The sequence below is a fragment of the Chironomus tepperi genome, unplaced genomic scaffold (assembly GCF_022539635.2).
Source record: "Chironomus tepperi strain 1889 unplaced genomic scaffold, CSIRO-AGI_Ctep_v1 contig_445, whole genome shotgun sequence".
NCBI lineage: Eukaryota > Metazoa > Arthropoda > Insecta > Diptera > Chironomidae > Chironomus > Chironomus tepperi.
In genome coordinates, this window is record NW_027226567.1 from 6987048 (window position 1) to 7003052 (window position 16005).

At 28.1% G+C, this 16005-nt stretch overlaps 1 protein-coding gene across 3 annotated transcripts in view; it reads left to right on the forward strand.

Annotated features, from left to right (window-relative positions):
• dlg1 (discs large 1) overlaps positions 1 to 13939 on the forward strand; it is a 95854-nt gene extending 81915 nt beyond the window's left edge. For all 3 annotated transcript variants that reach the window (XM_070650036.1, XM_070650035.1, XM_070650037.1), the window contains 5 exons: positions 10268 to 10417; positions 10479 to 10651; positions 11033 to 11145; positions 11218 to 11309; positions 11380 to 13939. In XM_070650036.1, coding sequence (XP_070506137.1) covers positions 10268 to 10417; positions 10479 to 10651; positions 11033 to 11145; positions 11218 to 11309; positions 11380 to 11486 — 635 coding nt within the window. In that variant the 3' untranslated portion in view covers positions 11487 to 13939. The remainder of the gene's footprint in view (positions 1 to 10267; positions 10418 to 10478; positions 10652 to 11032; positions 11146 to 11217; positions 11310 to 11379) is intronic.
• Positions 13940 to 16005: the final 2066 nt, after the last annotated feature.

Consider the following 16005-nt stretch of genomic DNA (forward strand, 5'->3'; position numbering starts at 1 on the left):
TTACAAGTTTATTAATTGAATAGATTAAGAAGAAACAAATGCTTTTGTATAACGTATTCTCATATATGTTTATCAATTACTCCTCAGAGATTGAAATGAGTTTGTCTGTAAATTATAGAAAAATTTCATTTCTTTTATATGAAAAATTTAAATTTATTTTAAAAACATGAAAATGTTTTTTTTTTCTATTTTAAAAATGGTAAAATTTAAATTCATGAATTTTAATTTTTAAAAATATTTAAATTTAAATTCATTTGAATTTTAAAAATTATTAAAAATATTTAAATAATAGTTTTAAAAACGATTTCCATTTACTGCTTTGCAATTTAAAATTGCTGAATTGATAAAATTTGAATTTGGAAAATTGAAAATTGCAGTTTAATTTCTGAAAACTTCAAAAAAAAAGCTTTAAAAGCTCAATTTAAATGCAAAAATATCCCTTAAAAGTTTATTTCAATTCAATTTGAACAAATTTACGATAAAAAAGATTCTAAATTTATCTATAAAAGTAATGAAACTTTCAATCTCTCGACAAACTTACTTCCAATCAATTTCAAACACTGACAATCCTTATTTATTTTCTTTTTTCAAACATTACTCATGAATAACAGAATATATAAGAAAAAAAAAGTTATTGGCTTGATTTTCTTGAAAATTTAATTTTGTTCTGATTTGATTTTTCTTTTCACACAAGTGCTGAATTTATTTGAATTTTTATTTTTAACTTTTTTACTTTAAACAGTAAAACAAACTTTAAATCACTATTTAATGAATTTTACTTACTTATTAAATCTCCCAGAATTATAGCGTGAAAATAAATGGAGATCAAAATGCCGTGAAAGAAATGCTTTGAGTTTTTCTTTCTATTTCTCATTATTTTGCCATTAATTACAAATTCACGGTGAAAAAAAAGTATTCTTTGCTGCAATATTTAGTTCAATATTCTTATGTTTAGTCTATCCTTCTACAATCTATTTATCTACATCTATCCAATTGTTAAGTTGTAAGCAATGGAATAGAAAATGAATTTTTTTCAAATCTATTGTGAATCACATGAGATCTTGTTGAGCTTTTTTAGTTTATTATCATTAAGTTGTCAGATGATTTTTTAGTTTAGAAATTTTCACCGTTAAGTCATAAATTATTAGAAAGTACAGAGTAATCATATGAGATTATACTTTGGAACTCACTCAATTGACGATTGAAAATTTCATATTGGAAAATTACTCTAGGGATTGGGGGAATTGATGTTGCTTTTTGGGATGTTTTTATGGGCAATTAGGATATTTTTTGACGTCGCTAAATCCCAAACAGACAAAAATACTTTAGATCTAGACATTAAATTGCGTTTAATTAATTATACCGTATTTCTGGTCATCCGAGAAAAGTTTTCTAAGTTATCCTTAATCCGACAACATCACTTGTTTGCAACGTTATCGTTTTGTCGCCTTGTTGCACCGCAACAGCTGCATTCGATCATTTGTTTTCTTTCTAAAAAGATTAGTTTTTTTTTAAATTCTAAATCATGCAGAATTAAAAGTTAAATTTGAACTCAATTCTTATTTAAATTGCTTTTGTTCTATATTGTTCAAACAAATATTTATGATAAAGCTTAACTTGTTCGACAATTCAAGCCCTTAAACTTCAAATTAGCAATTAAAAAAATCAGTTTGCATTCAAAAAAACTTCCTCAACGAAGCAACACCAATCTCCAAAATTAATAATTTAAACTATTACAAAAAAATTATAAGTTCTTATTATTGCACACAAATTTTTCTCTCAGAATGCACCCCTTATGCAGCTTGTAATCATTGATATCAAAATCTTCTGTTAATTTTACATCGTCTCAAAAGAATTTTTCATTTGAATTTCTCTCTAATTTTTCCTAATTTTAAATTTTCAAATCGAAAATCTTCGTGAAAATTTTCAAACAATTTTTATCATCCATGAAAATTTTGAAATAATTCAATCAGAAAGAAGCACTTAACTAATTTACCTGTACTTAACTTGTGTCTATTTAAAAAGCATTTTAATTAATTTTATGTTTTTTGTAACTTTTTTTGTTTGGTTAAAATTCTTTGTTTAATTAACAAAATACAACTTTTTGATAATTAATTTAATTTATTTTCTTTGAATTAAATTAGTTTTTAGAAACAAAAAAACGAGAAATACCAAAAAACTAGACTAATTTTTTACTTAATTCTTTTCTCCTAATTTCGACAAATTTCTTTTTTCTCGACGAATTCGTTGAAAAACTTGCGGTTAAAAATTTAAAAATCGCCTTTAAAAATAAAAACAAAAAAAATTTCCTTTAAAAAAAAACCCAAAAAAAATAATATTGAAAAGGCGAGATAATCTACAGAGTGGAGCTACCCGATATGGAAGAAATTACGATGATCTACTTGGAAAATAACGATGCTGACTATTGTAAGTCATGCAAGCAAGCAAAAAAAAAAAACACTCACAAAATTCTTTTTTCAAAATTTTATCTCAACATTTTTTCCGTTATTTTGTGTTTCATTCTTTTTCATTTTCAACTTTAGTTCCTTTTTTCTGTTTTTCAAACTTCATCAATGAAAAAGCTTTTCATTTTTAATTTTTCAAGACATCAGAATTGTTTTTGTTATTAAGATCATTACTTCCCCCCTTTACTCCATTTATTTATTAAATTTGTAGATGAAACAAAAAAAATTCCATATCAGCATTTTTATTCATTTTTTCTGTTTAATTCCATTCGAATGTTTATAAAAAAAGACTATAATTCAATTTTGTTTATCACATTTTACACATTAGAACAAAAAACTTTATTTTTAGTCCAAAAATCTACTCATGAAAGTTTAATTAAATTTTTTTTTGTTACGACCATCTGCCATATTGGTTTGCTATAATATCCCCTTCAATTATCTCCCACCTACCTCTCGTTTAACCCCCCAAAAATTAAATCGTTGATGATGCTTTGATATATTTATTTTTAAATAAATTTTTATGACTCAAATTCTCACTATAGATTCTGAGCACTTTCTGACAATCAATTAATTACTTTTGAACCTCTTTCATCACTCAATTTTTTAAGAACAAAATATAATTACGAAGCTTTTATCTGTAGTATACACAAATCAGAGCTCGAAAGCGACTCTAATTTTATATGGAATCGAGTCAACTTTCCATACTAAATCTGAGTCGACTTCGACTTCTGACACAAATATATCCCAATTTTTCACTATTTAAAGTTAATCAATAATTTTCTGATTTGATTGAAATTCTAAAAGACAGAATTTTTAATAATAATTTAAAGCTGTAGTCAAATTCGAGATAAATTTGCAACCGAATTCATTAAAAACCGATTAATAACTTGAAGAGAATTATTTCTGCTAGCACTTGTGAAGTATATAATTTCATACATATTTCAATCGGTTCTTAGCAAACTGTGACGAACTCGCAGTTATAGTTACCGCATAACTAACCTTTTCAAATATTACCCATGGAATTCTAGATCCATGATATTGTTTAAATCAGATTCACCTCTGCCCTACTCTTGAACGTAATAATTGAACGACTCTTAAGTAGGTGATTGTTACGCGTTTTAAAGTCACAATGTGTAATTACTGAACTCTCACCTTATTCAATCTAAATACAGTTTGATTCGATCTTATTTACAATATAATAATTACTTTGAAGTACGTACTTTTATCAAGTTAATTCTGAAGATATTTATCGCACCTACTTAAGGAGCATATTTCTCATTCTTTTTGAGAAATTCTAATTACCTTTTATAGTAATTTCTTGATTCAGAAAGTGTTTGACCCCAAATGCCCTATTTTACACGCTTTTATTTAAGTCACTCTGTTTGTATGTCTGCGTCAAATCTTGGAATCAATTTTTCGACCACTTCTGTTGCTCCTATTGAGCTCAAAATTTTTCTACAGGTGTATTCTCGATGACAATACAATATTTAAGCAATTTGAAATCTCAAAAATTCTTAATTATGCTATAATTAATTAAATAACATTTGAGATGGGAAAAAAATCCGAAGTCAATTAAGTATATTTCCAATGTACATGAATTAGACCAAATATAAAGTTGAAAACCAGTTTCTATGATTTATTGTGAATTGATTAATAATACCAACTATTAATTATGTTAAATATAGTATTCATTCAAAGTATTTTTGGAAGAGAAAAAAACAAAGCTAAGTATTTTTCTCATGGAATATTTAAAATTCAAAAAACCGTTATCGTTTGAATCTTAAAAAACCGTTAAATTAAAATGAAATTTCCATCAAAATTTATTCAGTAACATTGAATCGGGACATAATGCGCCTTTATCTTGATATTATGGAAATAGTGTGTCTGGATGTTAACTGAATCTTAACATAATGTGCCAGGATGTTACTGGATCTTTCTAAACTGTATAAATATGGTTCTAGATGTTACTGGATCTTGCTACATTGCATAAATATGGTCTTGGATATTACTGGATCTTCCTAAACTGTATAAATACGGTTCTGGATGTTACTGGATCTTCCTAAACTGTATAAATATGATTCTGGATGTTACTGGATCTTCCAAAATTGTATAAATATGGTTCTGGATGTTACTGGATCTTGCTACATTGTATACATATGGTCCTGGATATTACTGGATCTTCCTAAACTGTATAAATATGGTTCTGGATGTTACTGGATCTTCCTAAACTGTATAAATATGATTCTGGATGTTACTGGATCTTCCAAAATTGTATAAATATGGTTCTGGATGTTACTGGATCTTGCTACATTGTATAAATATGGTCCTGGATATTACTGGATCTTCCTAAACTATATAAATACGGTTCTGGATGTTACTGGATCTTTCTAAACTGTATTAAAATGATCCTGGATGTTACTGGATCTTCCAAAACTGTATAAATATGGTTCTGGATGTTACTGGATCTTCCTAAACTACATAAATACGGTCCTGGATATTACTGGATCCTACTAAACTGTATAAATACGGTTCTAGATGTTACTGGATCTTGGAGTGAAGTGGAGTCCGACTTTACTGTGACCTATACACAGTCGGACGAACGAAGCGGAGCGAAGTGGAGTCCGGCACTACTGTGATCTATACACAGTCGGACGACAAAGCGGAGCGAAGTGGAATCCGACACTACTGTGATCTATACACAGTCGGACGTACGAAGCGAAGCGCAGTGGAGTCCGACACTACTGTGATCTATGCATAGTCGGACGAACGAAGCGGAGCGAAGTGGAGTCCGACACTACTGTGATCTATACACAGTCGGACGTACAAAGCGAAGCGCGGTGGAGTCCGACACTACTGTGATCTATGCATAGTCGGACGAACGAAGCGGAGCGAAGTGGAGTCCGACACTACTGTGATCTATACACAGTCGGACGAACGAAGCGGAGCGAAGTGGAGTCCGACACTACTGTGATCTATGCATAGTCGGACGAACGAAGCGAAGCGAAGTGAACCTTCACCGAAATATTCTAAGTATTTACGTAAACGAATTGAATACACATGGGTCGAAAAATCTATTACTTGATATGACTAAAAAGAATAAAATAAATTTATATAAAAAAAAACTTTTTTTAAAAAGTACACGCTTTTATTCAAGAGTGAACTAAAAAGAAGAAAATAATTTTTTTCCGGACACACAAATATAAAACAAAATTTTTAACTAAAAATAAAAGCGTGGGGCGCTCATAATAGACATAATGTTATACATTCTTAGTTACTTGTATATTCAAGTCCCCTGATCAACAAGCTATAACAAGCAGATTTACTCCAATAGGTATTAATATGTTAACTGATAAGATTCTAAATGTACTTGATTTCAAATGAGTATAACCTACTTTAGAATAGTTTAGCACTAACAAGAAAAGTTAAATTAGTGCATTAAAAGAATTAGGAAATTTTAAGCAAGTATTCCGAAGAGACAAGGAGTATGCTCATGAGTATGCTCATATAATTGAGCATGTTCAATTATATTAATTCAGTATACATATAAGCACGCTCATTAAAATGAGAATGTTCATTGTCTGCTAGGCGTTAACTTTATATGGTAAACACTGAAATATATACAATTTCAAAACTATATCCAAGTAACTAAGAATGTATGACATTATGTCTATTATGAGCGCCCCACGCTTTTATTTTTAGTTAAAAATTTTGTTTTATATTTGTGTGTCCGGAAAAAAATTATTTTCTTCTTTTTAGTTCACTCTTGAATAAAAGCGTGTACTTTTTAAAAAAAGTTTTTTTTTATATAAATTTATTATATTCGTAAAAGTTTTTAAAAAAATTTACAAAATTTGTGCCCAATTGAAACCCTTTTCACAATTTTTTATTAAAAATCTATTTGAAAACTTTTAAATTCTTGTTATTTTTATATATTTCATATATCTCAATGTCTTACACCTTTCCTTAAGAATTGAAAACTTTATTGTATCCTTTTTGATTATTTTTGACACTGATCCGAAAAATAAAAATCAATTTTTTTTTTGTGTTGATTAAGTTAGTGTGAATATTAGAGATGAATGAATAGATGAAACACTAACTTTATCGTCCCAACTCGTTTATTTAGATCGATATATCATTTTTATAGGATTTTTTTTTGGAACTATATTTATGGATTGCGATTATTAGATTTTGGCAGTTCTCAGAAACGTTCATTAATTTTTATTAAAAATCCATTGATATGCGTAGAAGTTGAAAATTTTCCCCCATTTGATCCTCCCATAAGTAGCTATATGACGTTATTATTTCGATTAATTTTCAATACGAAAAATATCCAAAATCAACCAAAAATACGATAGATTTGAAAAACCAATTGATGACCCTTTGACAAAAAGGAATGATACAAACGAAATTTATAAGAAATTATTTAAAAAAATCAATCGATTAATGAAGAAAAAGTAATTTTTAATTTACTTTCAATTCCAATTTTGTTTCCCTTTTTCGCTTATTTAAATTAACGATAATTTCTATTAATTATTCTTTATTTTGCTTGTTTAGAGCTTTTAGTTTGCTATACTTTTGAGGGGTGAATTTTATGAAGTTTTTGGATGTATTTTTGATAGTTTTAAAGTCTTAAATTGCTAAAAAATACAAAAAATAAAAAAATAAATTTATTACATTGAAATTTTTACCTATAAAATTTTGAGATTTGAACTCTCGACTTTTAGTAATTTTTATCAATAATTTATTTTAATTCGTAACAATTGCTATTAAATGCTGCAAAACACCAATTTAAGCTACAGAATAATTTTAAAAATTATATAAATTAATTAATTAGTTCCATAAAGCTATAAAAAAGAAACGAAAATAAAAAATTCACCCTAAACTCAATGATGCTTGAAGTAAATTTTATATTTATATTCACATTACTAAGGTAGATGCTTTAATTAATTATAATTTCATTAATTAAGTACACAATGGAAGAAATCCTTTCAAGATTGAAAGGACAAAGAATTTAATTGGCAAAAAAGATAAAAGAAATTTGTGATTATTTTTGTTCTTAATATTCTTACATTTTTTTTAATGCTTTTTATTAGCAAAGCTCTTTCTTTCACTTTCTGCAAATTTCTGTCTCTATCTTCTTTTATACTTTACTTTTTCGCTTTGATATTTTTAGCATAAAAATGCTCTCCAAAAAAAGAAAGCTTTCAATTAATTATTTTAATTTGCTTAATTATAGTATACGGGATGTGATTTATATTAGCAAATAAAAATAAACGATGTCAATGCACTTTATGTATCAGATTTTTGTCGAACACAAATTAGATGTGATATTAATATCTGCAATAGTCAATGTTATATTTCTCATAGATTAATTGCAAAATGCACAAACCAAACACACAAATTTTTGATTAATGAACACTAACGCACATATATACAAAAAAACTTAGTTACGTAGCTGCACTTTTTTCACTCATTTTAAAAATATTTTGTGAAAATTTTAAAAAAATAAATTTTTGCTATACATAACAAATTATAAATGGGTATGATTCATGTTGTTTTTATATATCTTTGACTAATTGATGATCAAATTAGAATAGAGAATGTTATTATTCATGAGGTTTTAATAATGAAATCTAATTTTTTTTAAGTATAATCTTAAGTTTCACTCTCATGTTAAATTTTTTGGTATCTTCTATGACGTTTAAATGCTTTTGTTGATGCTGAATGTGATGATATATATTTTTATTCATTTTGACTTGTGGTTTATTGAGCATACTTGTTTCGGATACCGCTATAAACTGTTGATCTAGATCCTTCTAGGTTTGAATATGGTGGTAACTCGATAAACTCTCACTCATTTTACTATTATATGCTTCAAAAAAGCCCCTGATTGGAGTTATAGGTTCTTGTGATGAAAATCAAGACTTCCTTAGGGTATCCAGAGAATCAGAAGGGTTTCCCGAAGTCTTGGTTACAATGAATTCTTGACACCGAGACTACTAGGCAATTCTTAGAAGTCTCGATCTCGATAAATCTGAAAAACGAGCCTCAGAAGTCTTGTTTTTGTTCTCGAAAACGCTTAGTATTCTGGCTCAAAAATTCGTCGAAAGCTTAGCTATAACAGTCACTTCACTAAGCTTTTTGTTCTTATAAATTGAATCATTCTTTTGAAAAACCATGTTCAAAAGGTTCAGTTCTTGATTTTGATTAAATTCAAAAGAGATAAACTTGAATAAGCAATTCTGGCAACAGTTTTGAACAGTTGCTTAACTGCAGGCCCCTAGTTAATTAAAAAAAAAACATTGTTTTAATATCTAGATTTGAAGGACAAATTAAAGAAACAGAGCTACTATGTTATGTATGGATTGTCAAATCTCAATATTCAGTCAAAAACTAGCTTAAAGACAGTTCAAATTTTGAAACATTTTTGAAAATGAAACAGATTTTCTTTTATGAAAATTCATCAGATATCGAAATACATTCATAAGTGCACATTCCTTCTTAATACAATTTATCAAATTTTTGACTATCTCCACAAAAAAACATTCCAAGTCTCAAAGTCAAGATTAAGTTTATAAACACTTCAAATCAATTCCAAACATTTTTTAAAATTGAAAAATTCATTCGTGCCAAGAAAAGAAGAACAGAACTGAAAGATTCTCTCATCACGAATTTAATAAAAGCATTTAAGTAGAAGATTAAATAAATTTTCTGTATGCTTAATTTTTAAAATAGAATCGTTGATTAATTCTTCATAAATCAAATCAAAATCTAAAGTTGTTGAAAGTTGATTCAATTTTCAAAAGAATTAAGCTCAGCATAAGTCAATTAAGATTGATTGATAAATGAATAATTAATCACATGATGGATTCTCTATGAAAAAGAAAAAAATCATTTAAAATCATTTTCTTGTGTTAAAAAAAGTCTTAATTTTCCTTCGTTTCGAATTTAGTTGAATCATGCAGTTCCTATTAATATAAATTTCATGATTTTAATTTGTTTTTTTTATCTCTCAAAGTTTATGTCTTTTCGACCATAATATTAAAATGTTTTATTTCTTTAGATGAACTTAGTTCTTTCCTTAATTCTCTACAAAATGAATTTGATTTTATTTCTTTTTCTATAACCACAGTAATGGGGGTTCATTCGTAAATGACGTCTGTTGGGTATTTTTGTTTTTTAAAGGCCCTACTCACTCCTTTCTGTTGTGAAATCTTTAAAGGAATTTGAATTCTATCAAGTTCTCCCACTTCCTATTTTAATAGTCGACATCATGACTGAATGATTCTTAAGAAGCAATTCATCAGTTACGTCCATCAGAATTGCAAAACATGCATCTGTCACAGGCAAAAACCGTACAAATTCTTGATAATTTTTAATACTTTTCTTACAAAACCTTACAAATTATCTAGAAATTGTATGGTTTTTGTCTGTCAAAATTGCCTTTTTTTGCAACTCTGGTAGACATCATGTTTGAATGATCCTTAAAGTTCTTATGGTGAAGATCCCTATGGTCGACCATGCACCATTGATGTCTAACAAAGACTATCAATTCCAGCCACAACTGTAGTCACTATTTTCACACTGAGTGCCCCTATCGCACTGATGAGCCTGATTAGACGTCATTTATGAATAATCCCCGACAAAAAAAAGATATTAATCTTATTAGCATGATTGATTATTTTAATTCATAGATTTTTAATAGTCACAATTTTCTTTTCTTTTTTCTTCTTTCCTTTATTTTATGCTTATTCCTCATAATCCTTAAAAAACACACCTCATCCCATGATTATTATCCACAGTATCAGAAGAGAATGTTTTGTCATACGAGTCAGTTCAAAGATTACAAATCAGTTATACGCGTCCCGTAATCATTTTGGGACCGCTCAAGGATCGTATTAATGATGATTTAATATCTGAATTTCCTGATAAATTTGGAAGTTGTGTACCACGTAAGTTGATTGCTTAATCCTCACAATTTCACTTTAATTTAATTAAATTCTGATTTTACAGACACAACAAGACCCAAGCGTGATTATGAAGTTGATGGTCGCGATTATCATTTTGTAGCATCACGAGAACAAATGGAACGTGATATACAGAATCATTTGTTTATTGAAGCTGGACAGTATAATGACAATCTTTATGGCACATCTGTTGCTAGCGTTCGGGAGGTTGCTGAGAAGGTAATTTGTCTATTTATTCAGACTTGCTTGGCTTGCTTTTTATGGGCAGCATTTCTTTTCTCATTACTGGGTTTTTATTGTATTTGAAGAATCAGAAAGACTTGTACTTCATTTAAGTACTAATTTATGGTTTTACTGTTGGGTTTTTGCTTTGTGAATCTAGACATTTGTCTTGATTTATTTACTTTAGTGATGGTCATTGAATCTTTTAACGACTTAATTATATTCAAAAACTAATTTAACGAACTTTTTTTGAATTTGAAAGAGAAAATTCGAATTTTTAAAAGCCGTTAAAATGTTCAAATTTTTGAAAACCGTTAAATTTTTTAGGAAAATTAATTTTTAAAGAATTTTAATGAATTTTCTCTTCTCAATTCACAGCAAGGAAAGCACTGCATTTTAGATGTGTCTGGAAACGCAATTAAACGACTTCAAGTAGCTCAATTGTATCCAATCGCAATTTTCATTAAGCCAAAATCCATTGAGTCCATTATGTGAGTAGGAGGATCCATAAAAAATATTTAATGCTTGATATCCATTGCAATAAAAATATTTTTATTTTATAGGGAAATGAATCGCAGAATGACAGACGAGCAAGCAAAGAAGACATATGAGCGAGCACTAAAGATGGAGCACGAGTTTGGAGAATATTTCACAGGTACAGAAATGCAATGAAATTTTTTTATGTGGCTATGAATAAATCTAATGATGTATAAAAATATTTCCAGCTGTTATTCAAGGCGATACAATTGAAGACATTTACAGTAAATCAAAGCAAGCAATTTGGTCGCAATCAGGAAAGGAAATTTGGGTTCCATCGAAAGAATCTCTATGACAGCCAGGAACCACAACATGGACATTACCACCGCGTTTTCATGGGCCGCGTCCGGTCTCGAGAAATCAACAATATCATTAAAGAAGAATAAATTCACTTTTTTAATTACAATACAAAAAATCTACTTACATTTAATTTCAATAACAATGTTTTCTTATCTCTCGTCATACATAAAAGTATAATTGTCATGGTAACGGTTAATGAAAGTCACATAATTTCTCATTAGTACGCGAAAAAGTCCATCCAAAAAAATTGTCATCAAATTTAGTTTTTTAAAAATGAAAATTTGAAAATTTTTCTATTTAAAATTTAATTTTTTTATTCACACGTGAAAAAAATCAATTTTTAAAAGATTTATGGTATATGAAAAAAAATATATATATACTTCCTTCTTCCAAATAATTATATGTACTCGAATTCTCACACAAACTCACAACATCCCCCCCATTCACATACGAAATCCTTAACATCCATTATTTTCTTCAATTATTATAAAAAAATGAAACTACTTAAAGACTATGATTGTTATATATAAAAAAATGATTCATGTATAAAGAGATAAATCCATTTAATGATGTAATATAAACTCTTTTTAAAAAGATAAAAAACTGTCATTTCAACTATGTCCAACAAAAATGATGAAAAAATACTGTTGACGATTGAAAGTAATTTAGATATCTCTAGAAATGGACATTAAAGGATGGATGGGAATTGTTGATTGTAAGCTTTAAGACTTAATTTGAGAGTTTTGATGATTTTTGTAAATTTGTCAAATTTAAACTTTCAAAACCATACAAATGTTTTCTAAAAGTCATGCCAAAACCGTTCAAATTCAACTGAATCTTTCAAATTAAATCTCAAAACCATACAAATTCTTCAAGCAATTTGCTGTTGTATAGTTTTTAATTGACAATCCACCATTCTCTTAATTGTTCCAATCGATTCTTATATCAAAGCAAAAAAACCCTAAATTTAATGATGATGAAAAATTGCATCAGGGAATGAACATTTAAATAATGTGTTTATTCACTCTTAAAAAGTAATATTTGAAGTATAAAATAAACTCTGTAGATGAGAGGCGACCTCAATAATATAAAAAAAAAATTGCATATAATCTTTACTAAGCGTTCGTTACGATGAAGAAGCATACATAAATGAAAAAAATAAAGAAAAATTTAAGATCGTATGTAGTTTTATGATAATCTAGAGACTAATTCCCCCTCCTTTTTAAAAAATCGCTCGATACAAGGATTAAGACAATTTTTCTCTTTACTTTTGGAATGGAATGGATGGTTTTGGATGGGAAGATACTGGCATTAAGATGAATAAGTCACAGAAAATTTGACATATTTTACATTTTTTTTTAAATTGATTTAAATTCATTCATAATCACATGTTTGCCAAAAAGTCGTGTACAGAGCACCACTATTGACATTGTTAGATAAATTTGGTAAAATTGTCAATTTTCTTGTGGATTTATAGCATCTGGGTAGTTTTCTTGGGTATATCCCTAATGTATAGGACCCCAAAGCAGCTCAGATCCATTAACATACTCTACTGTCACTAAGCTGACAAGTTATACCAAAACTTGAGTGACTTGAGAGACTAATGAAGCTGCAAAGCATTAAAATCAAATCCAGACCTTCGAACAATCATCCAGCAATCATCCATCCCCAAATGTGCAATGTTTTTTTGAATATAAAGTCACACATTCATCGTTATAGTAAGAGAAACATTAATAGGAGAAAAAAATAATTAAAAAGTTATACTAGCGTCATTAGATCATTTACTATTAATAAGTATCATGTATCATGAGCAAAAATGAATACTAAGAAAACGGATGAAAACCCATTAAATGATAAGAACACAAAAATTGAAGAACTTTTAGTAATAAATCCAATTTTTTTCTGTGTATTTCTTTTTCGAGATCACTTAAGAAGTCGAGAGACTCGAGTTGCACATGATGTGGCTGCTTAGTGGACAATCATTAACAAAAGTTAATTTATTTGAGTTTTTTGTGTTAGGCTGGGAAGTCTGTAAGCTTACATTATCATCCTGTACATTTCAAATATGACAACCTTTAACATCCCGGCCTGCACATGACGACAATGTCTATAAAATAGCTGCCACTCAAATCATGTGCTACTCGGGAAATCAGACATAAAAATCATTAAAAAGCAAAATAAACATAAAACTTATGAAAAATCATTTAGGGAATAAAGTTCATGAAGGAGGATTTGGTGGAAAATTGTTGCATGAAAAAATTTTGTTATTAAACTTTTTGAGCATATTTAATAAATTTTTCGATCTAATTGGCCTGTCTGAATGGCGACATATTTTCGTGCATTTAAAAATTCATCTCCATCTCCAAAAACATTAAAAAGATTTAAAAATTCCAAAAGCCAAAAAAAAAAATTAAATTTCGTAGATTGTAAGTCTCTTTTTAGTCGTGTGGCGCTAGTATTGAATCGTAATATAATTTTTTTTATTATTCCCCCCATTTATTTCGCCTAAATTAATATCATTGTCATCACATTAGAGATATAAAACAGCTACCCACAACATCCTTCACGTTCGTTCATGTCATGGAGCCACAGAGATGAGTAATTTCTATTGATATCATATACAACATACTGTGGATTTATCAAAAATTCAACTTGCGGTTGATATGAGGAGCTCTTTTTCTGTTTATTTATCGCTTGATTGTGCGCAAGTAGCTGGTGACATGTGTTTAATATTTCTTTGGAAATAAGTTTGGGTATTGTTGTCGAAATATAGGCAATGATCTTGAGAATTTCAATGGCTTGTAAGCAATTCGAATGATTATTGCAATATCGACATTTTTCAATTAAAACCATGTCTTAATATGGCTTGAATAGCTGGAAAATGAGCAAAATATCAATTTAAATCAGTAAAAACTTACAACAGTTTTTTTTGAGAAGTTGTACGGTTTCAGTTAAACTTTCAAACAATTTAACGGAAATTTAAGATTTAAAAACATTTAAATGGTTTTCAATCAAGAAAGTTGACCAATCTGAGCCGTACAACAGTTTAAAAACTGGAACATTTGTATGGTTTTAGAAGATTTTTCAGATTTATTCAATTAATTTTGAATAATTCTACTTCAAACTTAGCTAAATTAACATCAATTACTAAGCAACTTGCCCACAAACCAAGCAATGAGTAATCAACACAACACAAAAGTATTATCTAGGCAACTATGACTTTGTGGTCATTAAATTATCATGAAATATATTTAAATTAAATTAAATTAATTTCTGTCCCACCGCATAAATTTTTATCTCCATCAACATGAATTCATCATCTCTGCATGACTCAAATGACTGAATTGAGAAATTCATCAATCTTAAAAAAAGTTGTCATTTTTACGCTGCTTAAATCAGCCAAAATAAGGAAGAACTATCTACTTAACTAACTTAAAAATCCTATTTACAATTATCAGAACAAAACTACTAAAAAAATGAGGATTAAAAAAGTGGAAAATTAAAAATTTGTAATATTTTGACGCGAAATCATCATGTAAAATGAGAATATATAAAAAATACATATTTTTTAGAAATGCTGCCTTATGATGAACAAAAAAAAAGTGAATCCAAAATTTTATAAGAAAATTTATTTATGAAAAGTTGAAAAAAAAAATGAAAATAAATGCTTTTCATGAGGAGAAAAACTAAAAGAAAACTTTTTCCATGACTTTATGTTGCTAATTACTGTCGTATATCTATCGAAAACTTTCATATTTCGGAGAAAACTTGATGACTTTCTTGACATCATTCGTATTTCCGATTATTTATCATTCTTCTTTACTTCTAATTCAGGAGATGAAGTTTTAATTTGGTTGATTGGATGGGGATTTTGGATGCTGGTGTTGGTTTTGAAGGAACTACGTGATTGCAAATGAAGATTATCATCAAAAGAAAAATTTTGAAAATTTAACGGTTTTTGAAAATTTGAATTTACAAAGAATATCAGAGATTTTGAATTTTTAAGAACCGTTAAAAATTTTGAAATTTTGAAAACAGTTTAAAAGTTTGAAATTTTGAAATCAGTTGAAAAATTTAAAATTTTGAAAACCGTTAGAAAATTTGAATTTTTGAAAATCGTTAAAAATATGAATTTTTAAAGATCAAATTTAAATTTCAAATAGCAACAAAATCACATCCATCCAACCTTATAAAACTTCATAAAACGCTAAGCTAATGCGATTCTTTCTAGATAAATTTGTAATACCTAGCATTTGAGAATATTATCGATGAAAAAATATATTCTAACTTCCTTCCTTCCTTAATCAATTTTTAATGATCGAAGAAAATCCTATAAGAAAATTTTTCTACTTTCCAAACAAACATAAAACCTAATTAAATGATATATAAAAATGAAAATTTTCCTCATTCATATTAATAATTTTGGGAAAAAGTTTTTCATCACCCCAATTCAAATAAAAAAAATTTTATTTTGTAATTCGAATTCTTAGAGATGAAAAAAAAGTTCATTTAAA